Here is a 12007-nt window from a genome sequence, read left to right on the forward strand (position 1 = left end):
TCTTAAAATATTTCAAAACACTTGACTAATACTCTCTTATTTCCACTGTGTCCTTGAAGTGTGGGTTATGCAGCAGCTTCTGTTGGGTGTCTCTACAACACAGTTAAAGTGTCCTAAGCTGTGTTGGTCTGCTACCTCTATTTACCTTCTGCAACTTGCATCCCAGAGGAATCACTTGAGTTTGCAAACTCACTTTCTTCCAGGTGAAGAGAAAGGAAAAGTGGCCCTCCTGGAGCACTTTTAACTCTGTAAGTGTTAATGAGTGCTCAGACCATGAAACTGGATTAGGGCCAGTCACACTCTGCCACTTTGAATTGCAGTGGCATCCACAAAGGAGGAGGGTAATGAACCATCATCCTCACACCCCCACCTCCATCCTCCCAGTATCCTGAAGTAAAACATAGAAAGCAAAACAAACCAGATTGCTTTCTCAAATTAAGATTGACTGCACTGCTTTTTATAGATGGAGGTGTGGGGGAATTATGCATTATAGCTATCCAAGGTGAATTAAGGATAAATTAGTGTTTATGAAATGGCACTACAAGGCACTGAAATACTCAGTAAAGACTGATCTGGTGAGGGAACAGCATTCTGGTTTTGCTGTTGCCATGTCCCTATGAACTCCTGGTATTTTTAGGTGTATAACTGGTAGCTCAGGCTTTGATGTAATCAGTGCCCTGAGACACTGCATACAGCATCCTTTTAGTCATTTCTCAATAATACCAATTTAGACTTTGATCACTTATTTATACCCATTTGTTTTAAGATTTGCCATCCTCATTTATTAACCATGGGGTTATAGCTTCTTAGTATTGGTTTGGGGTTTTTTTTAATAAACTTTACAGTTTTGCTTGTAAGCTGATGAACAGTGGAACCTTTCTGTTGTAATTGCATACATCATGTACAAATGAAAAAGTAGTCTCCAATCAGCTGTAAAAATAAGAGAAATACTTTTAACAGACACCTCATTGATTTGTTTGCAGCCACCATGGAGGTAGTGTAGAGAGTGTCTGTGAAAAAAATAAGATAATTTAATGTTGATTTCTCTGTGTTCTTGTGCACAGATATATAAATTGCAACTGCTGCCACAGAAGTTCTTTGTTTAACTTAAAACCTGGTTATCTTCTTTCGTTAAGCTCTCCTCAGGAGCAGTATATTGAGTTATCAGGACATCCTGCAGTATGGAGTGGGCTGTGTTTTGAAGCATATGGATCATGGAGATTTCTGCACTGCAGCTTAATTTGTGCTTATTGTACTCTTGGATGCAGCCAAGGGTAACTGTTCCTCAGATGTATGGGTTGTGGGCATAAAGTGCTCTTATGCTAATGAATGAAATGGGGATTTCAGCTCTCTGATTGCTTTTTATCCTGAGCGCAGCAGTGCAGGGATACTTCAGTGAAAACTGACATTTCCCAGAAACCAGATCCTGCCAGTGCAGTTTTAAGTGACATGTACAGTTAGAAGTAGATATTAACAGCTCTTATTAAGCATAAGTAAACATGATGAATTTAGATTACAGACAATAATCCCGTTTCCTTTTCCCATCCCAGTATAATGCCCTTTCCATCATCCTATTAAAAGTGACAACAAAACCCCCTTAATTTGTCTAGTCAGCAGGAGACTGTCAGAGTTGCTTAGCCTCAGAAAGGTGAGTTGCTATAACTAAGCTTTAGATACCTGATCCAAGAGTTTATCAGTCCAGTTGTCAAGATAGATCTTCATAAAGCTGAAGGAGAAAAAGAGATGATGAAGAGTGAAGTGATTGAACTGTTCCTCCCTGTGGAGAAGTGTATTACCGGAGTAATACAAGTGTATTACGGAGCACAGCCCATCCATCCATCCATCCATCCATCCGTCCCTCCTCCAGTTAGTTAAGTGTAATGTTCTTGGTGTAGGATTAGCAATTAAAAGGATATTTGAAAGTGGACAGATGAGCTGGTTCTTCCTGTGCCTGTGCTTTTTTGGAGCTACCAGTGGTGTTTTCATTCCCAAACCTTTCCTCCACACAAGCTTTTTCATTAATCACTGATGGTGGTTTAGCCAGTTTAAAAAGTACAGGAGATGTGTTTACTTTGTGTCTAATAGTTCATTTAAGGCAACCTACAGCTTTGTTGTTCTTTTTCAGGGACATCAGAATCATGGAGGGGCTCTTGCATTACATAAATCCAGCACATGCCATTTCCCTCCTGAGCACCCTGAACGAGGAGCGTCTCAAGGGACAGCTGTGTGACGTTGTGCTCATCGTAGGAGACCAGAAATTCCGAGCTCATAAGAATGTTCTGGCTGCCAGCAGTGAATACTTCCAGACTCTGTTCACAAATAAGGAGAATGAGTCTCAGTCAGTGTTTCAGCTCGACTTTTGTGAGCCAGATGCTTTTGATAATGTGTTGAACTACATTTATTCTTCATCCTTGTTCATTGAGAAAGGCAGCCTCGCAGCTGTGCAAGAACTGGGCTACAGTCTTGGAATATCTTTTCTTACAAACATTGTTTCCAAGAGTCCTCAAGCTCCTTTTCCTTCTTGTCCTATTAAAAAAATACTCTATCAGGATGAAGATGAAAGTAGTTCTCAGAAGAGAAGTGTGATTGTCTGTCAGAACAGAACTGAAGCACAAGCGAAAAGCGTAAATCAAACACAACATGACTTAAGCCATACTCCTAAACCTTCACCCTCCGTGGCTGTCAAAGCCAGCAGCAGACCACAGGTAACAAAACCAACTGAAACTCTTCACAACTTATCATTGACTGAAAGGAGGTGGCTGAAGGAAGGCCCTGTGAGCTATACAAAGGTTCATGAAGCTTCTGGAACTGTGGAGGATCAGAGCAGAGGTGCTTTAGTGAAGAGGAGCATGGTGCTGCCTCAGATGTCTTTAGCTGAGAAGGAAATGGCAGGCGGCGAGCCGGGGAGCAGCGCTCAGCTTCTGAGAGGAAAGGTTGCAGAGATGTCGTTGAAAAGACCACGTCCACCAGTCTTGTCTCTGCGTGGGGCAGCAGAATCCACGTTTTTGTTGCGAGAGGCAGGAAAAGGAGACGGTCAAGGGGAAGACAGGAATTTGCTCTACTACTCCAAATTAGGGCTGGTAATCCCATCTAGTGGGTCTGGCCCAGAAAACCAAAGTATTGACAGAAGTGGGCCCCTTGTAAAGAGTCTCCTTCGAAGGTCACTGTCCATGGACAGCCAGGTTCCTATTTACTCACCTTCCGTTGACCTAAAACCTGCACAGGTATCCTCATGCTCCTCACCGGGAACTAATGATTCCCAGAAGACATTTAATGTTGCATCCCAAAAGTCATCCTCGAAGGAGTCGTCGGAGAAGTCAGCCTTGGATGAGAAGCCACAGGTCATACACCCACATCGCCTTAGGTCTTTCAGTGCCTCTCAGTCAACGGATCGGGAGGTGGCTTCCCCTCTCTCGGAGGTGAGGATCAAAACCGAGCCCAGCAGTCCCCTCTCGGATCCTGCTGAAATCATCCGAGTTACGGTGGGTGATGCTTCAGCATTGGCAAACAAAGACTTTGCTTTTAAAGCTGAGGATGACCGTAAGGAACCAGGCAGACTTCCAGTGAAAAGGAGGTTCCAAGATGATAGGAAGCTACCATTCAAGAAGTTGAAGGTGGATGAGCAGGGTTCTCCTGGCTCAGAGGAGAACTTTGAGGAAGGCTCGAGCCCCACGCACCTTGATGCCGATTTCCCTGATTCTGATGTCAGCAAAGACGAATACAGCGAGATGGAAGAAGCAAGACCAAATAAAAAATTTAAATGTAAACACTGCCTTAAAATTTTCAGATCAACAGCAGGTCTTCATCGCCATGTTAACATGTATCACAATCCAGAGAAGCCCTATGCTTGTGACATATGCCACAAGAGATTCCACACCAATTTCAAAGTGTGGACGCACTGCCAGACACAACATGGAATCGTGAAGAATCCCTCACCAGCTTCCAGCTCACACGCCCTTCTGGATGAAAAATTCCAAAGAAAACTGATCGATATAGTGAGGGAGAGAGAAATCAAAAAAGCTCTGATTGTGAAACTAAGACGTGGCAAGCAGAGCTTTCAGGGCCAGTCTGCTTCACAAGCACAACAAGTCATCAAAAGGAATTTAAGGTCAAGAACCAAAGGAGCCTATATTTGTACCTACTGTGGGAAAGCTTATCGTTTCCTCTCCCAGTTCAAACAGCACATAAAAATGCACCCTGGGGAGAAACCCATTGGAGGGAACAAGGCTCCTAAGCAGAAAGATCACATTCATATTGAAAACCCCGTGGAAAACAAGGAGGTTTATCAGTGCCGTCTCTGCAATGCCAAGCTCTCCTCACTTATTGAACAGGGAAACCACGAGCGACTCTGTAGAAACGCCACCGTCTGTCCTTACTGCAGCCTTAGGTTTTCTTCTCCAGAGCTGAAGCACGAGCATGAAAGCAAGTGTGAGTACAAGAAGCTGACTTGCCTGGAGTGTATGCGCACCTTCAAATCATCCTTCAGTATCTGGCGTCATCAGGTCGAGGTTCACAATCAGAACACAATGGCTCCGTCAGAGAACTTTTCTTTGCCTCTCATGGATCACAATGGGGACATCACCAGTTCGTCACGGCTGCCTCCGCAGTCGGAATCCAATAAAATGAACAATTTTGTCGCTGCAAAGGAGGACGGCGTGTTCAGTGATTCGTCAGAACAAATCAATTTTGATTCTGAAGACTCTTCATGCCTGCCTGAAGACTTGAGTGTTTCCAAGCAGTTTAAAATCCAGATCAAAGAAGAGCCTGCGGATGATATAGAGGACGAGGTCACCGAAACGAGCAGGGAACCTAAGGACGTAGTCTCCAAGAAAGATCCCAGCTTGTGGCCCTGTGAAAAGTGTGGGAAGATTTTCACCTTGCGCAAACAGCTGGAGCGTCACCAGGAGCTGCTGTGCTCCGTGAAGCCGTTCATCTGCCACGTGTGCAACAAGGCCTTCCGAACGAATTTCCGCCTCTGGAGCCACTTCCAGTCCCACATGTCCCAGGCTGCAGAGGAGTCCACGAATAAAGAGCCTGAGATATGTCCACCAGCTAATTCCCCATCACCCCCACCCTTACCCCCACCGCCTCCACTCCCCAAAATCCAGCCTTTGGAGCCCGACAGCCCCACGGGCTTGCCGGAAAGCTCCGGTACTACTGAGAAGCTGTTCGTGCCGCAGGAGTCGGACACGCTCTTCTACCACGCCCCGCCGCTCTCCGCCATCACCTTCAAGAGACAGTACATGTGCAAACTCTGCCACAGGACTTTCAAGACAGCTTTCAGTCTCTGGAGTCATGAACAGACACACAATTAGCTTTAACAGAACCCTTGTAGAGCTGGTTTTGCGGGGGGGCTGTGTTCAGGTTCTCAGAGGCCTGCCACACAGACTACAAATTTAAGAGGATCAAAGCGATGATGATGGAAAATCTGGAATTTGTGATGCTGCTTGGGTTTGGAGATTAGGGAAGACTGTAACTCGGTTAGTAGGTAGAAAGCAGAGTTATTTAAAATACTGTGGTCTGGGATCTAATAGGAACAGAATAAATTGTATTTTATTTCATTTGACACTGAAATACAATTACATCTGGATTGTATGCATGGATCTTCATCCCGTGATGTTGGTGTGTGCGTGTGTATTATATATACAGTTATATATTAAATGAAAGAGAAACAACAATTTGGATTCTAACTGTGAGCTTATAGTAGTGAAATACTGTAACCAACGTCATAATTTGTTTTTCAAAAAGAAACCAACACACACAAGCTCCATGTAAGTGGTTGCCATGCACTGGCAGTTTGGGAGGAAGTGGATGGAGTGTCTTGCTGTATTGACTTAGGTCTTAGAAACCTTTAGCAATAACAAATAAACCTCAAGTTTGAGTAATCCTGATGTTATTGGATACGAATGTTTGCTATTTTAAGGGAACATAGAATTGTTTTGTTGTTGTATGGAACTTGTGCAAATTAAAATAGGATCTAAAATCAGCAATATTATTACTAAGATTTTATATAAGAAGTAGCAGCAAGCCTGCTTTCAGCCATTTAATTATAACTTTCTAAGGAAAAATGAGAGAGGGGGTACTTTGCTTTATATAATGTCCCAAAGACTAATTTCCTATGGATACTTGGGTAGCTGAAGTCATTGTGTAACAGCCATCATAATGCAAATGGTACTGTTTATAACATGAGCTGAGGTTGAATGGATGTCAGACAAGTTTCATAGTTTTGTTTCCACTATTTGTACAACTGTTTGTAATTTTAACTACAAAGGAATGTATAACTATTAAATCAACAAGAGAGAGCTCGTTGAGGGACAGGAGATGAGTTGTGTTTCTAAACACAAATAATAAGCTCGGCCACGAGTACAAAGAGATGTTTTAACAAAACCTAAAAATGTAAATATTTATATAGACACCTGTATAAATGAAGAAGTATGTATTTGGAATTTGTATTAAGCATACATATCCAGCTCAAAGCAGAGGAGAAAATCACACTACAATCACTGCATTTTATGGATACAACACATATAGAGTAGTTCTTTCTGCCGCTTTCATATGTGACTGTGTTGCAATTTTCCAATTTGTTGAAAATTGTGGTAATGATGGGCTGCAGATATTCTGTGTGGTTCCATTATTTTACCTCAAATGGCAACTGGAGCATTTAGTGTAAGTAGGATCACACATATTTACCAGGAGCTATAGTAAGGGTCCAATTTTTTTCTGTAAGTCAAGGAAATACTTACCCAGAAGTAGGAAGTGAACCAACAGCGAGAAATTCTTCTGCTAGGATTTAAACTTAGTGGAGGGGTGGTGGGTTAGAGTGAACATTAATGATGCAAACTGTGTTTATGATCCTGACCAACTTCCCCTCCCTGCAGGGTTGGGAGAAGGGGGATGAAATTCCACACTGCTGAGTCAGAGCCCAGTCTGTGTCCACTGAAACCAGCACTGAGTTTGGTCACCAATTTCAGGGGGGGGCAGGAGTGAGGCTTGAATTCCCTGTGTAACCATGTGTGTCACTGTTTTTTTCAGTATCCCAAGTTCAAAAGGTAGACTTGCAAGCTGAGATTCAGCAAAATCAAGCACAAGTGTAACTCTAAGAATCTGAGGATGGGCACCCTTAGGCACACACCAGATTTTTCTCCGTGAAAGCCAGGTGTGCCAACTTTTTTTTCCCCCAACAGCTATTTAATTAGTTTTCCTGTAAGTGAAGTTTAAAAGAATTAACTCAGGATGGACCCCTGGTTTTTTTCAGCTGCGAAAATAATTTCAGTGTTAGTTTCAAGCCTCTTCTGCTTCGTTTTTACTACAATCTAAAATTGCTACTAGACACCTCTGAAAGTAACATGTTGTTCTTTTTTGTCCTCTTTCAGGCAAACTGTGGCTGAGTATGATTAGGCTAATTTGCTTGAGTATCAGTTAAACTCTTCCAGTGGCATTGCAGTTTAAACAAGGTACTTGCTTAATAGTGGCATTTCCAGTTACTGACTTGTTTTTATTCCACCTAATACGACTAAAAATTTCTTTCTTACCAGAAATAATTTCAGAATAAAACGGTTATTGCACTTAAACCTGGTTTTAAAAATCAGAGAAACATAAAGCCTTGCTAAGTACCCTTTATATATATATTTAAGAAATCTGTGTGTATAAAATATGAACGTGTTTTTGTAGAACGGTTCCTAAGTTTTCCCCGGTGGTTCCTCTGCACAACAGCCTGAAAGTTGAGCTATAGCCTTTGAAAATTCAGTGTGCTTTCTGAAGGAAGGTGGCAGCCAGCTCAGCTGGGTCACAGCCATCTCACTTCCAGCTGGGATTCTGCTCTGTGCTATGGTCATAAATTCCACACGCTTTAAATCAAGCCCTCGTGCAACGTCTTTGAAGAAACTCTGACCTTTTTCCTAGTGTACTAGGTATTCTAAAGAATCCATAAAATATTTTTGGTCTAAGTAGCCTCCTAAGTTTTTCTTCAGTTGCTTTGGTTTTGTTTTTTTTTTAAATTTTGTTTTCCACTTTGCGCGTGTTCTGTGTGATTTTTTTAAATTTTTTTTTTTTTTTTTTTTTTTTTTTTTTTTTTTTTTTTTTTTTTTTTTTTTTTTTTTTTTTTTTACATTTGGTTCCTGTTGTTTAGTAAATGAATTCAGGATCTCTAAAATTTAAATATGAGATGTTTATATAGCAGTTCTGGTTTTCTATTAGCTTTTATACAGTATCTTAAAAAGCCCTTGATAGAAGTGTTTATTTTGGAGGATACGGAATAAATATGCTTCCACTTATATAACTTTAATATATGTCTTAAAATTTAAATTATGGGGGAAAAAAAATGTTAGTTGCTTGTTTATAAATAAAGGTCTTTTGCAGAGTGTCTAGTTTGGCCACAGCCAAAATAAAAGGCAAATTTATTAATACAAAAGCCTGTCTTCATCATATTTTGTTTAATTTTATAGCTGTGTATTGAAGTGACACAAAGTTAGAGGTCTTGTTAAATATAAGAAAGTGTTTTGCTTTTTTTTCTAAAATTTGTGACAGGAATGTGCAGATGTTTTAATATATAGATTAGAATCTATAATTCTGTCCTTTTTTTTGCTATTTTTATAACCTATCAGATAAATCTCAGAGAACTATCCTGCTTCAGTGGGAGTGGAAACTAGTGTCGCATTTCAGGGGAGCAGCGTTGAGCCATGAAATGTATTTGGGTTTGGGACTTCTTTTCCTTTCAGGCACTGTGTTGGCAAAGCCTCTAAGCCTATCCTAAGTCCATTAAGATCAGTCTTAATATTTTTTAAAATTGTTCTGTGCAAGTTCTTTGCTAAATTGGGACCATGACCAGCCTTGAAAGTGAGCAATGGCAGCAGAAAACACAAACCAATAATGAAATTGTTTTTAGTTGTGGGTTTTTTGGAAAGGGAGAGCGAAACACCCCGTGGCAGGTGATGGAGGAGATAAACCTGGTGACCCCAGAGCTTGTCTGGACTGTTTCAAAAATGAAGTGTTGTGTTACCTGTGACCCCAAACAGCTGTAAGAGGCTTGGCCTGCGTTTCCTTTGTAGGCAGGAACGTCCAGGAGGGTTTTTTTTTCCTGATCTTGTTTTTTTTCCCCCAAGTGGGACATGTGGGTTTGCTCCAAAGCTCTGCGTGTTCTCTGTTGCTTTTCCAGGCTTCCAGTGTTAAAACGAGTTCCTCCCATGGGATAAGGACAGACTATGCCTAATTTCTTGGCTCTAACAGTGAGGGTGCAAATATCTGGCATGAGCCTGTAATCTGGCATGTGCCTATACTGTTTGATAAAATTGTTTACATTTTCCTACCAGAAGATTTAGATAAAATCAAAACAAGCTTAAGGGGTTGTTTTTTGTTGGAGTTTTTTTTTGTTTGTTTTGGTTGGGGTTTTTTAAGTGTTGCTGTTATTGAATCAGTGTTAAAATCTTTTTTTTTTTTTTTCTGTTGTTGCTGAACACAGCCTGATAGTATTTTTAATGTTATTGATTGTTGTTTATTTAAAATGACTTGTGAAAAACTGTACTGTAACTGCTCTACCAAAAGGGACACTATCAAGAGAAAGGCTGGATACAGAAAATGGCCATACCTATATTAGGAATACTTAATGGTAATAAATAATACTGAAGAATTTAAAAACTAATCGAGTCATAACACTTGAGCTGCTTGGGTATGAAAACCCTATTATGGGCAGTCTCAGTTGTTGTGAGGATGTCTAAAAAATGTAACTGAATTCTGTGGGTTGAGCTGATTTTTCATGTTGTTTTTCATCTCGCTATTCCAGAATAAAGGACTTGATCCTCTATTTCCTTTTCCAGTCCCTCAGTGGTACACATGACCTTTTAAAGACACAAGCTTCCCACTATTGCAGCAGCAGCTTTAATTCAAACCTGTACAGAAAACCAGAACAAACCCTCTTTTGCAGCATTAAGTGCAAAATACCCATAAAGTACATCTCTTAAGGCTTATTCTTGACAGTGTCCCTTTTTAAAAAGCAGGAAAATGGGATCACTTTAAGTGCTTGGGTACAGGGGAATAGTTTCCTACTAGAAATTGGAATTATCCAATATATTTTCTAGAGAGTTTTCTGGTTAGTTACACCAAATCACTTGTCATTTTAAAGGATTATAGAGGTAAGACAAGCAACTCTGGGTTTATAATCCTGTATACCTTATACATTCTGTATCTGTTCAATACACCAGGATGGGTTTTTACTTTTTTTAGGACTGAGACTTAATAGCTTAAGGCAAGTTTTTCTTTAATGTAATGTAAATCCATTGCTGCTTTGTACAACTTTTTCTACTGTGTGTTTTCTTTACTTAGATCTTGACTAAGAGATGTTGACGTCCAATAAACTTACACTTTGTTTCTTTTGAGTCTGCTGTGTCTTCTACTGGAATCTCTTGGCACAGGGTGATGTTATTGTGTCTGCGGGGTAGGAAGTGAGTTTGTAAAAAAGAGCATCTTTTGTTCTGTTTGTTGGATGGAAGTGCTGCTACTTGTACGTTCCTAAAATAACGGGGGTTGTTTGGTTTGTTTTAGTAAATGCCTCACTGAGCCTTTTACTGGAAAATACAGGAAAACCAACTGCTCCAGACAGTCTCTGAAAGAGCACAGCCCAAATCCTGCAATCAGTGATTTGTGGAAGGAGGTGTCTCCATCTCAGACTGGACTGAGCCAGCTGTTTGAAAAGGCACAGCAGTGTTTCTGGTGTTTTGCAGTGCTCTCATCCAAAGCAGTTTTGCTGCATGAATTTCCCTCTTCAAACCCCCCTGTGTGGGGATGTAGTGTGTGGGTTCCCATAAAGCAGAGAATGATCTTTTTATCTTTTGGGAATGAGGTTTAATCAGTTAATCTCTTCACACTGAGTGTGACCTGTCTTTGAGAATACTCAGGCCAGTTTTCTCAGGTTCCTGGACCCCACATTTGCTGTCTTCTGCCATTTTTGCCTTGTGCAAAAACCGGTGGGTTGGACCCACTGAGCATTTTCACCCACATGTAACAGAGAAGACAAAGCTCTCAAAAGTTGATGTCCCACAAGGTTCATGCAAATCCCTGTCTGGGTGTCAAGGAATGGTCTCAGTGGGACACCCCATATCCAGTGGGAAGGATAATCACACAAGATGTGCTGAGCACTCACCTGCACTTTTTACCCCAGCACTTGTCACTGTGTGTGTGCACTGACCTCTCAGATGGCTCAGGTGGAACACGGGGCAGAGCTCAAGGACCAGCTCTGCCAAGTGGTTGGATCAGGGGTGAAAAGGACACTCTGAGCTTGGAGGATTTGGGCCTCTTCTCGAAAATGGGGACAAAGGGCTCGTGGCCTGTCCCTGTGTGGGGTATCCCTGCCCTTCACAGGTATGGGGAGCTGTGGAAAAGGCAAAGAGAGGGTGGAGAGCTGCTCTCTGACCCATTCACAGTCACAAATCCCCAAAGATTTGGCGCTCTCTTTCTCCTCTTGCATAGGAACTCCTTGAGCTCTTCCTGCATGCAGTTAATATTGACACACAGACCTCTCTCCTGGACTGTTTCAGCACACACTAACCTCTGCTAGAATGGTTCCTAGAAAATGCTCCAGAGAACAAAAAGCCTGTGTTCGACATAAAACTCCAGGAACAAATCAAAACTGCTCAAAGTTACTGATAATGCCATGAGCATTGCACCTGGTTTTGTGGTTATTTTTGTTCTAATTCCAGCTGTCCCCTTCTAAGACAGTTGGGCTGCAAACAAATCCAGCAGTGTTTACTTTTCCATTCATAGGATATTTCCATCTATCATTCAATATACAAACACAGGAGCATCCTTACTATTAAAGCCAACTATTAGGGATAATATTTCTGTTTCCAGTCCTAAAATACTCTGGCAATAAAAATTTTCAAAGTGCTGGCTGCAATGAAGTAACGTACACAACTTTTATTTCCCTTTCATTTTCCGTATGTTGAAAGAGCACATTGAAAGTCAGTTTCTGCTGACAAAGAGTTTGCTTTAAATTGCCTCTGCAGTTTTGATAACA

At 41.3% G+C, this 12007-nt stretch overlaps 1 protein-coding gene across 1 annotated transcript; it reads left to right on the forward strand.

Annotated features, from left to right (window-relative positions):
- Positions 1 to 1092: 1092 nt before the first annotated feature.
- ZBTB21 (zinc finger and BTB domain containing 21) lies at positions 1093 to 10370 on the forward strand. Its single transcript, XM_066314149.1, has 2 exons — positions 1093 to 1648; positions 2126 to 10370. Exon 2 carries the CDS (start codon positions 2139 to 2141, stop codon positions 5313 to 5315), a length of 3177 nt encoding a protein of 1058 aa, XP_066170246.1. The 5' UTR covers positions 1093 to 1648; positions 2126 to 2138; the 3' UTR covers positions 5316 to 10370.
- The last annotated feature ends 1637 nt before the right edge of the window (positions 10371 to 12007 follow it).

This window comes from Sylvia atricapilla, chromosome 2 (assembly GCF_009819655.1).
Source record: "Sylvia atricapilla isolate bSylAtr1 chromosome 2, bSylAtr1.pri, whole genome shotgun sequence".
NCBI lineage: Eukaryota > Metazoa > Chordata > Aves > Passeriformes > Sylviidae > Sylvia > Sylvia atricapilla.

Bases quoted from the DNA above. Each gene is read 5' to 3' on its own strand.
- ZBTB21 (XM_066314149.1), top strand. From the start codon at position 2,139: ATGGAGGGGCTCTTGCATTACATAAATCCAGCACATGCCATTTCCCTC.